This window comes from Haemorhous mexicanus, chromosome 31 (assembly GCF_027477595.1).
Source record: "Haemorhous mexicanus isolate bHaeMex1 chromosome 31, bHaeMex1.pri, whole genome shotgun sequence".
Taxonomy (NCBI): domain Eukaryota; kingdom Metazoa; phylum Chordata; class Aves; order Passeriformes; family Fringillidae; genus Haemorhous; species Haemorhous mexicanus.
In genome coordinates, this window is record NC_082371.1 from 3,123,150 (window position 1) to 3,140,184 (window position 17,035).

The 17,035-nt window shown below is 39.9% G+C and overlaps 1 protein-coding gene across 2 annotated transcripts; it reads left to right on the forward strand.

Annotated features, from left to right (window-relative positions):
* Positions 1-204: 204 nt before the first annotated feature.
* POLR3GL (RNA polymerase III subunit GL) lies at positions 205-17,035 on the forward strand. 2 transcript variants are annotated; one of them, XR_009489841.1, is made up of 9 exons: positions 205-738; positions 4,390-4,519; positions 9,929-9,997; positions 10,104-10,160; positions 10,256-10,323; positions 14,672-14,785; positions 14,882-14,997; positions 15,056-16,758; positions 16,839-17,035. XR_009489841.1 is itself a non-coding variant. In XM_059871245.1 (7 exons), exons 1-7 carry the CDS (start codon positions 619-621, stop codon positions 14,966-14,968), a joined length of 645 nt encoding a protein of 214 aa, XP_059727228.1. In that variant the 5' UTR covers positions 221-618; the 3' UTR covers positions 14,969-15,049. The 2 variants fall into 2 exon arrangements, 1 of the variants encoding a protein (XP_059727228.1); XM_059871245.1 differs by lacking the exons at positions 15,056-16,758; positions 16,839-17,035 and having other exon boundaries at positions 221-738; positions 14,882-15,049.

Sequence of the window (17,035 nt, forward strand, 5' to 3'; positions counted from 1 at the left end):
ACCGGGACTGGGACTGGGGGTTTGGGGGGATATCGGGACCGGGACTGGGGGTACGAGGGGACACGGGGACCGGGAATGGGCTGTGAGGGGATATCGGGACCGAGAATGGGATACGAGGGGATACCGGGACCGGGAATGGGCTGTGAGGGGATACCGGGACCGGGAATGGGGTATGAGGGGATACCGGGACCGGGACTGGGCTGTGAGGGGATACCGGGACCGGGAATGGGGGTTTGAATGGATATCGGGACCGGGAATGGGCTGTGAGGGGATACCGGGACCGGGAATGGGGTACGAGGGGACACGGGGACCGGGAGGGCCACCGGGACTGCCATCAGCACCGGCAGCAGCTTCGGGGAGGGGAAAGAAACGACAGCGGGGAGCACCGGGTGGAACCGGGACGGCGGATAACCCTGCTCGGGGTGGGGATGAGCAGAACCGAGAGAGTGAGAGAGGCCCCGGGACCGGCCCGAGGCGAAGCGGGCCGGGCAGCACCGGGACCGGCCCGAGGCGAAGCGGGCCGGGCAGCACCGGGACCGGCCCGAGGCGAAGCGGGCCGGGCAGCACCGGCCCCGGGCAGAGCGGTGTCGCCGTTGCCCGCAGCGGGCCGGGGGCGCCATGGCGGGCCGGGGGCGCGGCCGGGGCCGGGGGCAGATGACGTTCAACGTGGAGGCCGTGGGCATCGGGAAGGGCGACGCGCTGCCGCCGCCCACCCTGCAGCCCGCGCCGCTCTTCCCGGTGAGTCCCGGCGGATTCGCAAAACGCCGGTCGGATGGTTCTTAACATTTTAAAAGTTTTATTATTATTGTTATTATTGTTGTTTTTATTTTATTTTATTTTAATTTATTTTTATTATTATATTATTATATTATATTTTTAATATTATTGATATTATATGATATTATATGATATTATATGATATTATATGATATGATATGATATGATATGATATGATATGATATTATATTATATTATATTATATTATATTATATTATATTATATTATATTATATTATATTATATTATATTATATTGTAGTATAGTATATTATATTGTAGTATAGTATAGTATTATTATATGATTATATTATATGATATTATATGATATTATATTATATTATATTATATTATATTATATTATATTATATTATATTATATTATATTATATTATATTATATTATATTATATTATATTATATTATATTACATTACATTACATTATATTATATTATATTACATTATATTATAGTATAGTATAGTATAGTATAGTATTATATTATTATATTATATTATATTATATTATATTAAATTAAATTATATTATAGTATATTATAGTATACTATAGTATAGTATTATGTTGTTATATCATTATATTATATTATATTATATTATATTATATTATATTATATTATATTATATTATATTATATTATATTATATTATATATTGTTATATTATATATAATCATATTATTTATTATTATATTTCATTATATTATATATTATATTATATTTCATTACACAATATTTTATTATATCATATATTATATTATGTATTATATATTATTATATATTATATTATGTTTTATTATATATTATTATATTATATATTATTATATTTCATTTTATTTTATTATATAATATATTATATTATGTATTATATATTATTATATATTATATTATATTATATTATATTTTATTATATTACATTATATATTATTATATATTATCCTATCTAATTATTATTACATCTAATTATCATATCTAATATTATTAAGAAATAAAAATTGTGTATTATTATATATAATATATTATATATAATTTTCTCATATTATATTATATCATATCATATCATATCATATCATATCATAATCATATATAATATGGAATATTATATATATTATAATATTATATAATATTATATATTATATAATATATATATATTATATTCCATATTATATATTATATATGATATAATGTGATATAATAGTAATAATAATATATAGTAACAATATTTAATCGTATAATAATAGTAATAATAATAATAGTAGTAATAATAATAATAAACAAAATATTAAATACTATAGTAATAATAAAGACTATTAATAAATAATGATAGATTATATAATAGTATAATGATATAGTAATAAATGATAGAATGCTAATAAATAATAATAAACAAGATAATGATATAGTAATATAATTAATGATATGATACTAATAATATAATATATAATACATAATATATATGATATATTATATATATGGTGTATGATATTTAATATAGAACATATGTGATACATAATATATAAAATATAATATATAATAAATAATATAGAATGTAGAATATAGATTATATATTATATAACATATATTATAATAATTTAATATTATATTATAAATAACGTATATATATATGTGTTTTATATATATATTTTTTTTTATATATATATATAACCAAACCACACTACTTAAGAAAATCAGCCCAGCATCCCTTTCCACCCCAACGCTCACAACTTTCATTTCAATATTTGCCAAAAGCCAGTGATCAAACACTCACTTTAATGACATTTTAATGATCAAATCCTCATGTTAATGATGTTTTAATGATAAAATATTCATAGCCAATAATCAAACACTCATTTTAATGACATTTTAATGACCAAACACTCACGTTAATGATATTTTAATGATCAATTACTCACAGTATTAGTATATATTAGTATATATTAGTATAGTATAGTGATCAAATCCTCCCATTAATGACATTTTAATGATCAAATACTCACAGTATTAGTATATATTAGTATGTTCTAGTGATCGAATCCCCCCGTTAATGACATTTTAATGATCAATTACTCACAGTATTAGTATATATTAGTATATTATAGTGATCAAATCCCCCCGTTAATGATATCTTAATGATCAAATACTCATAGTATTAGTATATATTAGTATATATTAGTATGTTCTAGTGATCAAATGCCCCCGTTAATGACATTTTAATGATCAATTACTCACAGTATTAGTACATATTAGTATGTTCTAGTGATCAAATCCCCCCGTTAATGACATTTTAATGATCAAGTACTCACAGTATTAGTATATATTAGTATGTTCTAGTGATCAAATCCCCCCGTTAATGACATTTTAATGATCAATTGCTCACAGTATTAGTATATATTAGTATGTTCTAGTGATCAAATCCCCCCGTTAATGACATTTTAATGATTAATTACTCACAGTATTAATATATATTAGTATATTCTAGTGATCAAATCGCCCCGTTAATGACATTTTAATGATCAAATACTCATAGTATTAGTATATATTAGTATATATTAGTATATTGTAGTGATCAAATCCCCCCGTTAATGACATTTTAATGATCAGATCCTCACGGCCAATGATCAAATCCTCATGTTAATGACATTTAAATGATAAAATACTCATAGCTAATGATCAAACACTCACGTTAATGATATTGTAATGATCAAATACTCATAGTATTAGTATATATTAGTATGTTCTAGTGATCAAATCCTCACATTAATGATATTTTAATGATCAATTACTCACAGTATTAGTATATATTAGTATGTTCTAGTGATCAAATCCCCCCGTTAATGACCTTTTAATGATAAAATACTCATGGCCAATGATCAAATCCTCATGTTAATGATATATTAATGATAAAATACTCATAGTATTAGTGTATATTAGTATGTTCTAGTGATCAAATGCTCATGTTAATGACATTTTAATGATCAGATACTCATAGCCAATGATCAAATCCTCATGTTAATGATATTTTAATGATCAATTACTCACAGTATTAGTACATATTAGTATATATTAGTATGTTCTAGTGATCAAATCCTCACATTAATGACATTTTAATGATCAATTACTCACAGCATCAGTATATATTAGTGCATATTAGTATGTTCTAGTGATCAAATCCCCCCGTTAATGACCTTTTAATGATCAATTACTCACAGTATTAGTACATATTAGTATGTTCTAGTGATCAAATCCTCACATTAATGATATTTTAATGATCAATTACTCACAGTATTAGTATATATTAGTATGTTCTAGTGATCAAATCCCCCCGTAAATGACATTTTAATGATCAATTACTCACAGTATTAGTACATATTAGCATATTCTAGTGATCCAACCCCCCCGTTAATGACATTTTAATGATCAATTACTCACAGTATTAGTATATATTAGTATATTCTAGTGATCAAACCCCCCCGTTAATGACATTTTAATGATCAATTACTCACAGTATTAGTACATATTAGCATATTCTAGTGATCAAACCCCCCCGTTAATGACCTTTTAATGCCGCCCCCTCCTCTCCCCTCGCTCCCTCCGTCCCGCAGGTGCTGGAGCGCCGCGCCGCGCCGCTGCCCGGGGGCGAGGAGGCCGAGTACATGCTGGCCCTGAAGCAGGAGCTGCGCCGGGCCATGAAGGGGCTCCCGTACTTCGTCAAACCGGGGGCGCCCCGCAGAGGTACCGGCAGCACCGGGCCCGCCCACCGGCGGCACCGGGCCCGCCCTGCGCTGTGCCCCGGGGGAGGGCGGGGCTCGGGACCGGGCTGGTCCCGGGCTGCGGGTCCGGGGCTGCTCCAGAGCTCCCCTGCAGCCCCCAGCCCTCCCATTTCATTCCCCCCATTTTTTATTTCCCCCACCACCACCGTTTAATTCCCATTTTATTCCCATTATTTATCCCCTGTTTTAGCCCCCCATTATTTCCCCCCCATTTTATTACCCCTCCATTTTATTTATTCTCCCCATTTTATCCCCGTTTTATTTCCATTTCATTCCCATTATTTATTCCCCCCCCATTTTATCCCCCCATTATTTATTCCCCCATTTCATTCCCCCATTTTTTATTCCCCCCATTTTGCTCCCCCCACCATTTAATTCCCATTTTATTCCCATTATTTATTCCCATTATTCCCCCATTTTATCCCCCCCCATTATTTATCCCCCATTATTACCCCCCCATTTTATTCCCCATTTTATTTATTCTCCCCATTTTATCCCCCTGTTTTATTCCCATTTCATTCCCATTGTTTATCCCCTCCATTTTACTCCCCCCCATTTCATTCCCATTTCATTCCCATTATTTATTCCCCCTATTTTATCCCCCCATTATTTATTTCCCCCATTTTATCCCCCCAAAATTTATTCCCTATTTTATTCCCCCCATTTGATTCCCCCTATTAATTATTCTCCCCATTTTATCCCCGTTTTATTCCCATTTCATTCCCATTATTTATTCCCCCCCATTTAATCCCCCCCATTATTTATTCCCCCATTTCATTCCCCCATTTTTTATTCCCCCCATTTTGTTCCCTCCCACCATTTAATTCCCATTTTATTCCCATTATTAATTATTCTCCCCATTTTATCCCCGTTTTATTCCCATTTCATTCCCATTATTTATTCCCCCTATTTTATCCCCCCATTATTTATTCCCCCATTTCATCCCCCCGTTTTTTATTCACCCCCATTTTGTTCCCCCCCCACCATTTAATTCCCATTTTATTCCCATTATTTATTTCCCCCATTTTATCCCCCCAAAATTTATTCCCTATTTTATTCCCCCCATTTTATTCCCCCTATTAATTATTCTCCCCATTTTATCCCCGTTTTATTCCCATTTCATTCCCATTATTTATTCCCCCCCATTTTGTCCCCCCCATTATTTATTCCCCCATTTTCTTCCCCCCATTTCATTCCTTCCATTTCATCCCCCCATTTTTTATTCACCCCCATTTTGCTCCCCCCACCATTTAATTCCCATTTTATTCCCATTATTTATTTCCCCCATTTTATCCCCCCAAAATTTATTCCCTATTTTATTCCCCCCATTTGATTCCCCCTATTAATTATTCTCACCATTTTATCCCCGTTTTATTCCCATTTCATTCCCATTATTTATTCCCCCCCATTTAATCCCCCCCATTATTTATTCCCCCATTTCATTCCCCCATTTTTTATTCCCCCCATTTTGTTCCCCCTCCCACCATTTAATTCCCATTTTATTCCCATTATTTATTCCCCCCCGTTTTATCCCCCCCCATTATTTATCCCCCATTATTACCCCCCCATTTTATTCCCCATTTTATTTATTCTCCCCATTTTATCCCCCTGTTTTTTTTCCCATTTCATTCCCATTGTTTATCCCCTCCATTTTTCTCCCCCCCATTTCATTCCCATTTCATTCCCATTATTTATTCCCCCCATTTTATCCCCCCATTATTTATTCCCCCATTTTCTTCCCCCCATTTCATTCCTTCCATTTCATCCCCCCATTTTTTATTCACCCCCATTTTGCTCCCCCCACCATTTAATTCCCATTTTATTCCCATTATTTATTTCCCCCCGTTTTATCCCCCCAAAATTTATTCCCTATTTTATTCCCCCCATTTGATTCCCCCTATTAATTATTCTCACCATTTTATCCCCGTTTTATTCCCATTTCATTCCCATTATTTATTCCCCCCCATTTAATCCCCCCCATTATTTATTCCCCCATTTCATTCCCCCATTTTTTATTCCCCCCATTTTGTTCCCCCTCCCACCATTTAATTCCCATTTTATTCCCATTATTTATTCCCCCCGTTTTATCCCCCCCCATTATTTATCCCCCATTATTTCCCCCCCATTTTATTCCCCATTTTATTTATTCTCCCCATTTTATCCCCCTGTTTTATTCCCATTTCATTCCCATTGTTTATCCCCTCCATTTTACTCCCCCCCATTTCATTCCCATTTCATTCCCATTATTTATTCCCCCCCATTTAATCCCCCCCATTATTTATTCCCCCATTTCATCCCCCCATTTTTTATTCCCCCCATTTTGTTCCCCCTCCCACCATTTAATTCCCATTTTATTCCCATTATTTATTCCCCCCCGTTTTATCCCCCCCCATTATTTATCCCCCATTATTTATCCCCCATTTTATTCCCCCTATTTTTATTCTCCCCATTTTATCCCCCTGTTTTATTCCCATTTCATTCCCATTGTTTATCCCCTCCATTTTACTCCCCCCCATTTCATTCCCATTTTATTCCCATTATTTATTCCCCCCCATTTTATCCCCCCATTATTTATCCCCCATTTTCTTCCCCCCCATTTCATTCCTCCCATTTCATTCCCCCATTTTTTATTCACCCCCATTTTGTTCCCCCCCACCATTTAATTCCCATTTTATTCCCATTATTTATTCCCCCATTTTATCCCCCCATTATTTATTCCCATTTTTTATCCCCCCATTTTATCCCCCCATTATTTATTCCCATTTTTTATTCCCCCGTTTTATCCCCCCATTATTTATTCCCATTTTTTATTCCCCCGTTTTATCCCCCCATTATTTATTCCCATTTTTTATTCCCCCATTTTATCCCCCCATTATTTATTCCCATTTTTTATTCCCCCATTTTATTTCTCCCATTATTTATTCCCATTATTTATTCCCCCATTTTATCCCCCCATTATTTTTTCCCATTTTTTATTCCCCCATTTTATTTCTCCCATTATTTATTCCCATTTTTTATTCCCCCATTTTATCCCCCCATTATTTTTTCCCATTTTTTATTCCCCCCATTTTATCCCCCCATTATTTTTTCCCATTTTTTATTCCCCCATTTTATTTCTCCTATTATTTATTCCCATTTTTTATCCCCCCATTTTATCCCCCCATTATTTATTCCCATTTTTTATTCCCCCATTTTATTTCTCCCATTATTTATTCCAATTATTTATTCCCCCCATTTTATCCCCCCATTATTTATTCCCATTTTTTATCCCCCCATTTTATCCCCCCATTATTTATTCCCATTTTTTATTCCCCCATTTTATTTCTCCCATTATTTATTCCCATTTTTTATTCCCCCCATTTTATCCCCCCATTATTTTTTCCCATTTTTTATTCTCCCTTTTTATTTTTCCCATTATTTTTTCCCCATTTTATCCCCCCCATTTTCTTCCCCCCACCTGCACCACCTCGTGCCATCATCCATCCATCCATCCATCCCCGGGGGGATGTCCCCAAATCCCCCTGGAGTGTCCCCAAATCCCCCCAGAGTGTCCCCAACCCCCCCAGAATGTCCCCAACCCTCCAGAGTGTTCCAAACCCCCCCAGAGTGTCCCCAAATCCCTCCCAGTGTTCCCAACCCCCCCAAAATGTCCCCAAACCTCCCCAAAGTGTCCCTAAGTCCCCCCAAAGTGTCCCTAAGTCCCACCGAATGTCCCCAAATCCCCAGAGTGTCCCCAAATCCCCCAGAATATCCCCAACCCCCCAGAATGTCCCCAACCCCCCCAGAGTGTCCCCCAACCCCCCGTGTCCCCAACCCTTCCAAAGTGTCCCCAGCCCTCCAGAGTGTCCCCAGCTCCCCAAAGTGTCCCAACCCCCCCCCAGAATGTCCCCAAATCCCCCCAGAATGTCCCCAAATCCCCCCAGAGTGTCCCCAACCCCCCCAGAGTGTCCCCAACCCCCAGAGTGTCCCCAAACCCCCCCCAGAGTGTCCCCAACGCCCCCAGAGTGTCCCCAAATCCCCCCAGAGTGTCCCTAAGTCCCCCAGAATGTCCCCAAATCCCCCCAGAATGTCCCCAAATCCCCCCAGAATGGCCCCAACCCCCCAAAGTGTCCCCCAAATCCCCCCAGAGTGTCCCCAACCCCCAGAGTGTCCCCAAACCCCCCCAGAGTGTCCCCAACCCCCCCCAGAGGTGTCCCCAACCCCTCCAGAGTGTCCCCAAACCCCCCCAGAGTGTCCGCACCCCCCCAAAATGTCCCAAACCCCCCCCAGAGTGTCCCACCCCCCCCAGAGTGTCCCCAAATCCCCCCCAGAGTGTCCCCACCCCCAGAGTGTCCCCAACCCCCCAGAGTGTCCCCACCCCCCCAGAGTGTCCCCCACCCCCCAGAGTGTCCCCAAACCCCCCCAGAATGTCCCCAACCCCCCCAGAGTGTCCCCAAATCCCCCTAGAATGTCCCCAAATCCCCCCCAGAGTGTCCCCAACCCCCCCAGAATGTCTCCAAATCCCCCCTAGAATGTCCCCAACCCCCCAGAATGTCCCCAAATCCCCCCCAGAGTGTCCCCAATCCCCCAGAGTGTCCCCAAATCCCCCCTAGAGTGTCCCCAATGCCCCCAGAATGTCCCCAAATCCCCCCCAGAGTGTCCCTAAGTCCCCCAGAGTGTCCCCAAATCCCCCCCAGAATGTCCCCAAATCCCCCCTAGAATGTCCCCAACCCCCCAGAATGTCCCCAAATCCCCCCCAGAGTGTCCCCAATCCCCCAGAGTGTCCCCAAATCCCCCCTAGAGTGTCCCCAATGCCCCCAGAATGTCCCCAAATCCCCCCCAGAGTGTCCCCAACCCCCAGAGTGTCCCCAAATCCCCCCAGAGTGTCCCCACCCCCCAGAGTGTCCCCAACCCCCCCTAGAGTGTCCCCAAATCCCCCTAGAATGTCCCCAACCCCCCCAGAGTGTCCCCAAACCCCCCCAGAATGTCCCCAACCCCCCCAAAGTGTCCCCACCCCCCCAGAATGTCCCCAAATCCCCCCAGAGTGTCCCCAACCCCCCAGAATGTCCCAAACCCCCCCAGAGTGTTCCCACCCGCCAGAGTGTCCCCAAATCCCCCCCAAAGTGTCCCTAAGTCCCCCCGAATGTTCCCAACCCCCCAGAATGTCCCCAAACCCCCCCAGAATGTCCCCAGATCCCCCCCAGAGTGTCCCCAACGCCCCCAGAATGTCCCCAAATCCCCCCTAGAGTGTCCCCAACCCCCCAGAATGTCCCCAAATCCCCCCAGAGTGTCCCCAACCCCCCCAGAATGTCCCCAAATCCCCCCAGAATGTCCCCACCCCCCCAGAGTGTCCCCACCCCCCAGCGTGTCCCCACCCGCCGTGTCCCCGCAGACATCGAGCGCTACTCTGACAAGTACCAGCTCTCCAGCCCTGTGGACAACGCCATCGACTGGAACCCAGGTGGGGGACACGGAGGGGACAGGGGCGGGTCCCCAGGGTCCCCTGGGGTGTTTTGGGGTCCCCCCCAGCCCCAGCTGAGCCCCAATTTTGCCCCTTTTCCCCCCAGACTGGCGGCGGCTGCCGCGCGAGCTGCGGATCCGCGTGCGGCGCCCGCGCAGGGGCCGTGAGTGACCCCGCCCTGCCCCTCCCCCTCCGTGTGTCCCCCCCAGTGTCCCCTCGGGGGGGGGGGGGTGACAGTGCCCTGTGCCCCCCCCCCAGGCACCCCTGGCCCTGTCCCCAAGCAGCAGGTGGCACTGGACAAGGAGGAGGCCATCAGGAAGCTGGAGGTACTCTATCTTTAAAATTCTATTTTTTCATTTATTAACCTATATTATATTTTAAAATACTCTACCATGCTATATTAGAGCTAAAAATCCTCCTTAGGACTCTATCATACTCTATCTTTAAAATACTATTTATTACTCTATCATACTCTATTTTTAAAATCCTATTTTTTCATTTATTAACCTATATTATATTTAAAATACTATTTATTAATCTATCATACTATATTATATTTGAAAATCCTCTTTATTACTCTGTCATACTCTATTTTTAAAATCCTCTTTAGTACTCTATCATACTCCATTTTAAAAATCCTCTTTATTACTCTATCATACTCTATCTTTAAAATTCTATTTTTTCATTTATTAACCTATATTATATTTTTAAATACTATTTATTACTCTACCATGCTATATTAGAGCTAAAAATCCTCCTTAGTACTCTGTCATACTCTATTTTTAAAATCCTCTTTATTACTCTATCATACTCTATCTTTAAAATTATATTTTTTCATTTATTAACCTATATTATATTTTAAAATACTCTTTATTACTCTATCATGCTATATTACATCTAAAAATCCTCCTTAGTACTCTATCATACTCTATTTTTTAAATTCTATTTTTTCATTTATTAAACTATATTATATTTTAAAATACTCTTTATTACTCTATCATACTCCATTAAAAAAATCCTCTTTAGTACTCTGTCATACTCTATCATTAAAATCCTCTTTATTACTCTGTCATACCCTAAAATTCTATTTTTTCATTTATTAACCTATATTATATTTTAAAATACTCTTTATTACTCTACCATGCTATATTAGAGCTAAAAATCCTCCTTAGGACTCTATCATACTCTATTTTTAAAATCCTCTTTATTACTCTATCATACTCTATCTTTAAAATCCTCCTTAGTACTCTATCATACTCTATCTTCAAAATCCTCTTTAGTACTCTGTCATACTCTATCTTTAAAATTCTATTTTTTCATTTATTCACCTATATTATATTTTTAAATACTCTTTATTACTCTGCCATGCTATATTAGAGCTAAAAATCCTCCTTAGTACTCTGTCATACTCTATTTTAAAAATCCACTTTATTACTCTATCATACTCTTTTAAAAATCCTCTTTATTACTCTATCATACTTTATTTTTAAAATTCTATTTTTTCATTTATTAACCTATATTATATTTTAAAATCCTCTTTATTACTCTATCATACTCCATTTTAAAAATCCTCCTTAGTACTCTGTCATACTCTATCTTTAAAATCCTCTTTAGTACTCTATCATACTCTATTTTAAAAATACTCTTTATTACTCTATCATACTCCATTTTTAAAATCCTCTTTATTACTCTTTCATACTCTTTTTAAAATCCTCTTTATTACTCTATCATAACTCTATCTTTAAAATCCTCTGTAGTACTCTATCATACTTTAATTTTAAAATCCTCTTTAGTACTCTAGCATACTCCATTTAAAAAATCCTCTTTATTACTCTATCATACTCTATCTTTAAAATCCTCTTTATTACTCTGTCATACTCTATCTTTAAAATCCTCTTTATCACTCTATCATACTCTATCTTTAAAATTCTATTTTTTCATTTATTAAACTATATTATATTTTAAAATACTCCTTATTACTCTGCCATGCTATATTAGAGCTAAAAATCCTCCTTAGGACTCTGTCATACTCTATCTTCAAAATCCTCTTTAGTACTCTATCATACTTTAATTTTAAAATCCTCTTTATTACTCTATCATACTCTTTTTAAAATCCTCTTTATTACTCTATCATAACTCTATCTTTAAAATTCTATTTTTTCATTTATTAAACTATATTATATTTTAAAATACTCTTTATTACTCTACCAAGATATATTAGAGCTAAAAATCCTCCTTAGGACTCTATCATACTCTATTTTTAAAATTCTATTTTTTCATTTATTAAACTATATTATATTTTAAAATACTCTTTATTACTCTATCATACTCCATTAAAAAAATCCTCTTTAGTACTCTATCATACTCTATCATTAAAATCCTCTTTATTACTCTGTCATACTCTAAAATTCTATTTTTTCATTTATTAAACTATATTATATTTTAAAATACTCTTTATTGCTCTACCATGCTATATTAGAGCTAAAAATCCTCCTTAGTGCTCTATCATACTCTATTTTAAAATACTCTATCACTCTATCATACTCTATCTTTAAAATTCTATTTTTTCATTTATTAACCTATATTATATTTTTAAATACTCTTTATTACTCTATCATGCTATATTAGAGCTAAAAATCCTCCTTAGGACTCTATCATACTCTTTTTAAAATACTCTATTACTCTATCATACTCTATCTTTAAAATTCTATTTTTTCATTTATTAACCTATATTATATTTTAAAATACTCTTTATTACTCTGCCATGCTATATTACATCTAAAAATCCTCCTTAGTACTCTATCATACTCTATCTTTAAAATTCTATTTTTTCATTTATTAAACTATATTATATTTTAAAATACTCTTTATTACTCTATCATACTCTATTTTAAAAATCTTCTTTATTACTCTATCATACTCCATTTTAAAAATCCTCTTTATTACTCTATCATACTCTTTTAAAAATACTCTTTATTACTCTATCATACTCTATCTTTAAAATCCTCTTTATTACTCTATTTTAAAGATCAATGATTTATTTTAATGCTCAATGATTTATTTTAATGACCAAACACTGATTTATTTTATTGCCCAATGATTTATTTTCATGCTCACTGATTTATTTTATTGCTCAATGATTTATTTTAATGCTCAATGATATATTTTAAATATCAATGATTTATTTTCATGCTCACTGATTTATTTTATTGCTCAATGATTTATTTTAATGCTCAATGATTTCTTTTAAAGATCAGTGATTTATTTTAATGACCAATGATTTATTTTATTGCTCAATGATTTCTTTTAATGCTCAATGATTTATTTTAATGACCAAACACTGATTTATTTTAAAGATCACTGATTTATTTTATTGCTCAATGATTTATTTTAAAGATCAATAATTTATTTTAATGCTCAGTGATTTCTTTTAATGCTCAATGATTTATTTTAATGCTCAATGATTTACGTCATTGCTCACTGATTTATTTTAAAGATCACTGATTTATTTTAAAGATCAATGATTTATTTTATTGCTCAATGATTTCTTTTAATGATCAATCATTTATTTTAAAGATCACTGATTTATTTTAAAGATCAATGATTTATTTCATTGCTCACTGATTTATTTTATTGCTCACTGATTTATTTTAAAGATCAATGATTTATTTTAAAGATCACTGATTTATTTTATTGCTCAATGATTTATTTTCATGCTCACTGATTTATTTTATTGCTCACTGAATTATTTTAAAGATCAATGATTTATTTTAAAGATCACTGATTTATTTTAAAGTTCAATGATTTATTTTATTGCTCACTGATTTATTTATTGCTCAATGATTTATTTTAAAGATCACTGATTTATTTTATTGCTCACTGATTTATTTTAAAGATCACTGATTTATTTTATTGCTCAGTGTTTTCTTTTAATGCTCAGTGATTTATTTTAAAGATCACTGATTTACTTCATTGCTCAATGATTTACTTCATTGCTCAATGATTTATTTTAATGCCCAATGATTTTTTTTAAAGATCACTGATTTATTTTAAAGATCACTGATTTATTTTATTGCCCAATGATTTATTTTCATGCTCACTGATTTATTTTATTGCTCACTGATTTATTTTAATGATCAATGATTTATTTTAAAGATCACTGATTTATTTTATTGCTCACTGATTTATTTTAAAGATCACTGATTTATTTTAATGCTCAATGATTTATTTTAATGCTCAATGATTTATTTTAATGCTCAATGTTTTATTTTATTGCTCAATAATTTCTTTTAATGCTCAATGATTTATTTTAATGACCAAACACTGATTTATTTTTAAGATCAATGTTTTATTTTATTGCTCACTGATTTATTTTAAAGATCACTGATTTATTTTATTGCTCACTGATTTATTTTAAAGTTCACTGATTTATTTTAATGCTCACTGATTTATTTTCATGCTCAGTGATTTCTTTTCCCCACCAAGCCCCAGCCTCCCCGGGCAGCCGGGCCGGGCAGAGCCCCTCCCTAATTCCCGTTCCCCCTCCTGAGCCTGCTCAGCTCCCAGCAGAGCCCCTGCCACTCCTTCAGGGAGCATCCAAAGCATTCTTCTAGAAAGTTCCCCGGGGTGGGTTGGGGTTTTTTGTCCCCCTGGTGACGCCCCCTGCCCCCCCAGAGCCTGGAGAAGAAGGAGGAGGAGGTGACATCCGAGGAGGAGGAGGAGAAGGAGGAGGAGGAAGAGGGCAAGGAGGAGGAGGAGGAGGAGTACGATGAGGAGGAGCACGAGGAGGTGCCAAGGGGGGGACCTGGGGGGTGGGGGGGGGGGGGGCTCGGGGGTGCCCCGGTGCCACCCTGTGTCCCCTCTGTGTCCCCCCTGTCCCCTCAGGAGACCGACTACGTGCTGTCCTACTTCGACAACGGCGAGAGCTTCGGGCCCGACAGCGACGACAACGGCGACGAGGCCGTGTACTGACCCCGAAGAGAAAGGGGCACCCCGAAAAGGGGCACCCCGAAAAGGGGCACCCCGAAAATGGGCACCCAAAATGGGCACCTCAAAAATGGGCACCCCAAATGGGCACCCCGAAAATGGCACCCCGAAAATGGCACCCCGAAAATGGGCACCTCTGTGGGTACCCCGAAAATGGGCACTGACCCCAATGGCACCCCGAAAATGGGCACCTCTGTGGGTACCCCAAATGGGCACCTCTGTGGGTACCCCGAAAATGGGCACTGAACCCAATGGCACCCCGAAAAGGGCACCCCAAAAATGGGCACCCCGAAAATGGGCACTGACCCCAATGGCACCCCGAAAATGGGCACCTCTGTGGGTACCCCGAAAATGGCACCCCGAAAATGGCACCCTGAAAATGGCACCCCGAAAATGGGCACTGACCCCAATGGCACCCCGAAAATGGGCACCCCTGTGGGTACCCCAAATGGGCACTGACCCTGAAAATGGCACCCCGAAAATGGGCACCCCAAATGGGCACTGACCCCAATGGCACCCTGAAAATGGGCACCTCTGTGGGTACCCCTGTGGGTACCCCGAAAATGGCATCCCGAAAATGGCACCCCGAAAATGGCACCCCGAAAATGGCACCCCGAAAATGGGCACCACGAAAATGGGCACTGACCCCAATGGCACCCCGAAAATGGGCACCTCTGTGGGTACCCCAAATGGGCACCTCTGTGGGTACCCCTGTGGGTACCCCGAAAATGGCACCTCAAAAATGGGCACTGAACCCAATGGCACCCCGAAAAGGGGCACCTCTGTGGGTACCCCTGTGGGTACCCCGAAAATGGCACCCCGAAAATGGCACCCCGAAAATGGGCACTGACCCCAATGGCACCCCGAAAATGGGCACTGACCCCAATGGCACCCCGAAAATGGGCACCTCAAAAATGGGCACCCCAAATGGGCACTGACCCCAATGGCACCCCGAAAATGGGCACCTCTGTGGGTACCCCTGTGGGTACCCCGAAAATGGCACCCCGAAAATGGGCACTGACCCCAATGGCACCCCGAAAATGGGCACTGACCCCAATGGCACCCCGAAAATGGGCACTGACCCCAATGGCACCCTGAAAAGGGGCACCTCTGTGGGTACCCCTGTGGGTACCCCGAAAATGGGCACTGACCCCAATGGCACCCCCAAATGGGCACCCCTGTGGGTACCCCAAATGGGCACTGACCCCGATGGCACCCCGAAAATGGGCACCTCAAAAATGGGCACCCCAAATGGGCACTGACCCCAAAACGGGCACTGCCCCCCAGGTGTCATTGGGGTCCCCTTGGGGACACTGGGGTCCTGGTCCCTGCCTTGGGGACATTGAGGTGACATTGGGGTCCCTGTCCCCACCTTGGTGACACTGGGGTGACCTTGGGGTCTCTGTCCCCCCCTTGGGGACACTGGGGTGACATTGGGGTCCCTCTTCCCCCCTGGGGACCCTGGGGTGACATTGGGATCCCTCTCCCCCCTTGGGGACACTGGGGTGACATTGGGGTCCCTGTCCCCCCCTTGGGGACACTGGTGTGACACTGAGGTCCCTGTTCCCCCCCTGGGGACACTGGGGTGACCTTGGGATCCCTCTCCCCCCCTTGGGGACACTGGGGTGACATTGGGGTCCCTCTCCCCCCCTTGGGGACACTGGGGTGACATTGAGGTCTCTGTCACGACACTGGGGTGACTTTGGGGTCTCTGTCCCCCCTTGGTGACACTGGGGTGACATTGGGGTCCCTGTCCCCCCCTTGGGGACACTGGGGTGACACTGGGGTCCCTGTTCCCCCCTTGGGGACACTGGGGTGACCTTGGGGTCCCTTTTTCCCCCTTGGGGACATTGAGGTGGCATTGGGGTCCCTGCCCCCCCACTGGGGTCCCCGTCCCCCCCTTGGTGACCCTGGTGTCCCCTTTCCTGTCATTCCCCTTGTCACCACCAGGTGGCGCCGGTGCTCCAGGCCCGGAGCGTGGGGCGCGACCCCCCCCCAAATTTTGGGGCTTTTTTGGGTGGATTTTGTGCGAAATTCAAATTATTTTTGCTA